This window comes from Cornus florida, unplaced genomic scaffold (genome assembly GCF_030987335.1).
Source record: "Cornus florida cultivar Cherokee Brave unplaced genomic scaffold, ASM3098733v1 CherokeeBrave_3.0.0_Hap2_Chr02, whole genome shotgun sequence".
NCBI lineage: Eukaryota > Viridiplantae > Streptophyta > Magnoliopsida > Cornales > Cornaceae > Cornus > Cornus florida.
In genome coordinates, this window is record NW_026775572.1 from 86,616,404 (window position 1) to 86,619,942 (window position 3,539).

The 3,539-nt window shown below is 40.5% G+C and overlaps 1 protein-coding gene across 1 annotated transcript; it reads right to left on the reverse strand.

Moving 5' to 3' along the window:
* Positions 1-672: 672 nt before the first annotated feature.
* Positions 673-2,371, reverse strand: LOC132288038 (adenylate isopentenyltransferase). Its single transcript, XM_059789835.1, has one exon. The coding sequence runs from the start codon at positions 2,210-2,212 to the stop codon at positions 1,148-1,150; it is 1,065 nt and encodes a 354-aa protein (XP_059645818.1). The 5' UTR covers positions 2,213-2,371; the 3' UTR covers positions 673-1,147.
* Positions 2,372-3,539: the final 1,168 nt, after the last annotated feature.

A 3,539-nucleotide genomic window follows, 5' to 3' on the forward strand; every position in this document is an offset into this window, starting at 1 on the left:
AAAGTAAACCGGTCCAGGACATAGACTGGTTTCCAGTGTACCCATCGAAGAAGGGTGAAAGTCTAAACACCTAGCATCCCTAAGTGTTGCTTGAATACAAGTATCCATACCAAGTAAAGTTAAAGGTTTAAAAGCAATTTGAATTAAACCTATATGGATATACTTGTATTTCTTCATGTATCTTTGAAGATCTCTTGGAGACAATAATTTAATTATTGTGTCCTTGTTACTCAATTGCATCGTCTGCTCCATGGTTTTAACTGCCCATAGGTCAGCAAGATTGAGCATTCCGATTTTGTAAATGCTGCTTGCATTTACTGGTGGAATAGTCCACTTGTTCAATTTATTCTGAACATCAGTAAATTCAATTAACTCTGAATTCTTAATAAATTTAGAATCCTGTGAATCCTGTTCTGCCATACTGGAAGATGGGTTTAACATGACTGTTAAATATTGTTAATGCTTAAGATCTGTATAGAATAATCATTATAAAATTATGTAATGAACAATAAGTTACTATTCTGTCGTCGTGCTGCTTAAGAGAGGCCCTATTACTCGTCTGTCAACAGTTTACTGGAAACAACGACCTTTGGAGCAATTTAATGCAAAAGCGGTCTAATCTTCCAAAGCGACTTTTGGATGACCCATAATAGAATTTACTTATAAGTAGGATTTAAATAGATTAGTAGTCTCATTATTCTTTACATAATTATCAGAAAAATCATCTTACTAGAAACTTAAAAGCATTAACAACATAAGTTTAAGTCCCTCCCATCTCAACAATAAATGTCCAATGTATAGAATATAAAGAGAGAGAGAGAGTGAGAGAGACAACAAAAAAAGAAAAAAAGAAAAAAAAAAAGGGTTTCCGTATATAGTTATAAGTTAAAAGTTGCAAGAGAAACCAAAATTACAATCAGAACCACAACAATGTGTTAATTGTCGGAGCCGCATCACTATTCCAAAACTGGTCACCATTTTGCCGAGGCATTGCACCGCCCAAAGCCACGGTCCAAGCGCTAATTGTATAATTTGAATTTGTTTTTTTTTTTTTGTTTTTCAAAATAAAAAAAAATAAAAAAGTAAGAGAGAGAGACTCGTAATGAAAAATAGAGAGAGAGTGGGGGATTGCAAATAGCTGGAAAACCTACCCCTCCAAGAACCGCCTCACAATCTTCACGCTTGGTTCCACCACCTGCCTCTCCCAAATATCTGACCACCTGCCGGAATCTGACCCACCCACCCCCATTGCGGTCCTGAACGCCTCCGTGGCGTCCAACCTCCGCAGCTTCCATCCGGCGGCGTCCCTCAGCCGTTGGATCTTCCCCACCTGCCTCTTCGCCAGCTGACACGTGTTGTCCTTGATAGCCCTCACAGCTTCATCATATACCACCCTTTTCACCCTCACATCCTCCTCGGGACGCAACTTTTTGAAGTACCTCTCAAACTCGGGCACTCCTATCGCTTTCCTCAACCCGGTCCGAGTTTCATTCCCTGACTCGTCCGATTCAAAGAACTCAGCTAATTCGTCGAACATGCCGGAGACGAGCATGTCGTCGACTCGCTCGGTCAGGTACTGGTTCAACACCGGCAAAGAGACATCCACCCATAGAAAACAACAATCGTAACGGAGGTCCGTACAGATTGAATCTGTTGTCCGTGAATCGTCGAACATGTCCGAATCAGGGTCGAATCGGTTCGAGACGAGTGCGTAGATGAAGGAATTGGACCCACCTACGACGAGGGGTAGGTTTCGGCGCGAGGCTATGTCGGAGATGGTGGAGGCGGCGAGTGAGCGGAACTCAGAGGGGGTCAACTCGGGTTCATCCGGGTCGATCTCGCCGAGCAGGTGGTGTGGGACTCCTAGTCGTTGGCGCATTGGGATCTTGTTTGTGGTGATGTCGAGTCCACGGTAGACTTGGATTTTGTCGGAGTTGATGACCTCGGAGGGGAAGAATCGGGTGGCAAGGTCGATGGACAGCCGTGATTTGCCGGACCCAGTTGGACCCAGTATGACAACGACCTTCTCGTTGCTGATGTGGCGGCGGTGGTGGCTGTGGTTGTTGTTGGTGGTGTCCATTTGAGCCCATTTGATTTTGAGGGCGGCGTGGGCGGAGGAGGAGGATTTGACGGCGGTGGTGTGGTGGTTGAGAGAGATGAGTTTGGTGCTGCAATAGTGATGATGAGTGTTTGGAAATGGTGATAGTCTCATATGGAAGAGTGAGAGAGAGTGGTGCGTTGTTGATGAGCTGAGCTGTACATGTATGTGTATACATACGGAATAATATGTATGTTGTTGTTGATTAAGAGAGAGAGAGAGAGAGAGAGAGAGATCGTACTACTGCTTGCTGGCAAGGCAAAATGGCAACCTATTTTGGGTTTGTTTTGGAGTTGGAGGAATGCGTGGGTTTGGTTTGGTTGTTATTCGATAGTAGTAGTAGTATAAGAGAGGTGGCATTCTTTAGCTGAGAATTGTTTTTTTTTGTTTTTTTTTTTTGTTTTTTTTGGCTCTGATGAGTAAATGAGTCTCTCATTTCTTCACGTTCTCACTTTTTTTTTTGGTCTTACTCTCTTCCTCTCTCTCTCTCCTTCTGCTTTCTTTTTTTTTCATTGCTCCTCTGTACTCTCTTCATGCGTGCACGCTCTCTCTCGCCCTCTATTTGTGTGTCTCTGAGTGTGTATATACATATATTAAGAATAGGTGTGTGTGATCTCTCACAGGAGACAAGCCCAAGAGAGACTGGGACTCTGTCTCTGTTCTATGGTAGCCAAGTCGACCCTAAAAAACATAAATAAAAGAAAGAGAAAAGTTTTTATTATTATTATTATTTTTAATTACCGAAAGGGATTTTTTTATTTTAATTACCAAAAAATGATTTTTTATTTATTAAATTTTTATTCTTATAGCATCGGAATGCTTTTGGGTGCAGGACTCTGGTTTGGTTTGGCGCCTATGAAGTACGGTATATTTATTATTTGTTTACCAATATATATATATATATATATCATTTTTTTTCTAAATAAATAGTTATTTATATTTATATTTTATATCATTTTTTCTAAATAAAAAGTTATCTATATTTATAATCTATTACCGTAGATAAGTTTTACAAGAATGTCTGAGTTTGCTGATGTGAAGTATTGAAAGAAAAGGAGATTATTTGTGGAAGATACTGTATATTTATTTCATTATATGTATACTAGCTATACACGATGGTCCCATATATACGAGAGAATGGCTATAATCAAGGCTACGAGCATAAGGCCTAAAGAAGGAAAATAAAATTAAATAAATTATGTCATATTAATCCAAAATTGACCCATGAATTGTGCTGGCTACATGGTAAGACTCCCCTTCAAGGTGGAGTGTGGATGTTGTGCACACCTAGCTTGTGAATGAGAAAACTAAAGTGGTCGGAGCCCGACGGTTTGGTGAAGAGATCGCCAATCTGATGAGAAGAAGAAACATGAAGAGTGAGAACAATACTGGCTTGCAATTTTTCGTGAATGAGATGGCAGTCGATTTCTATATGCTTGGT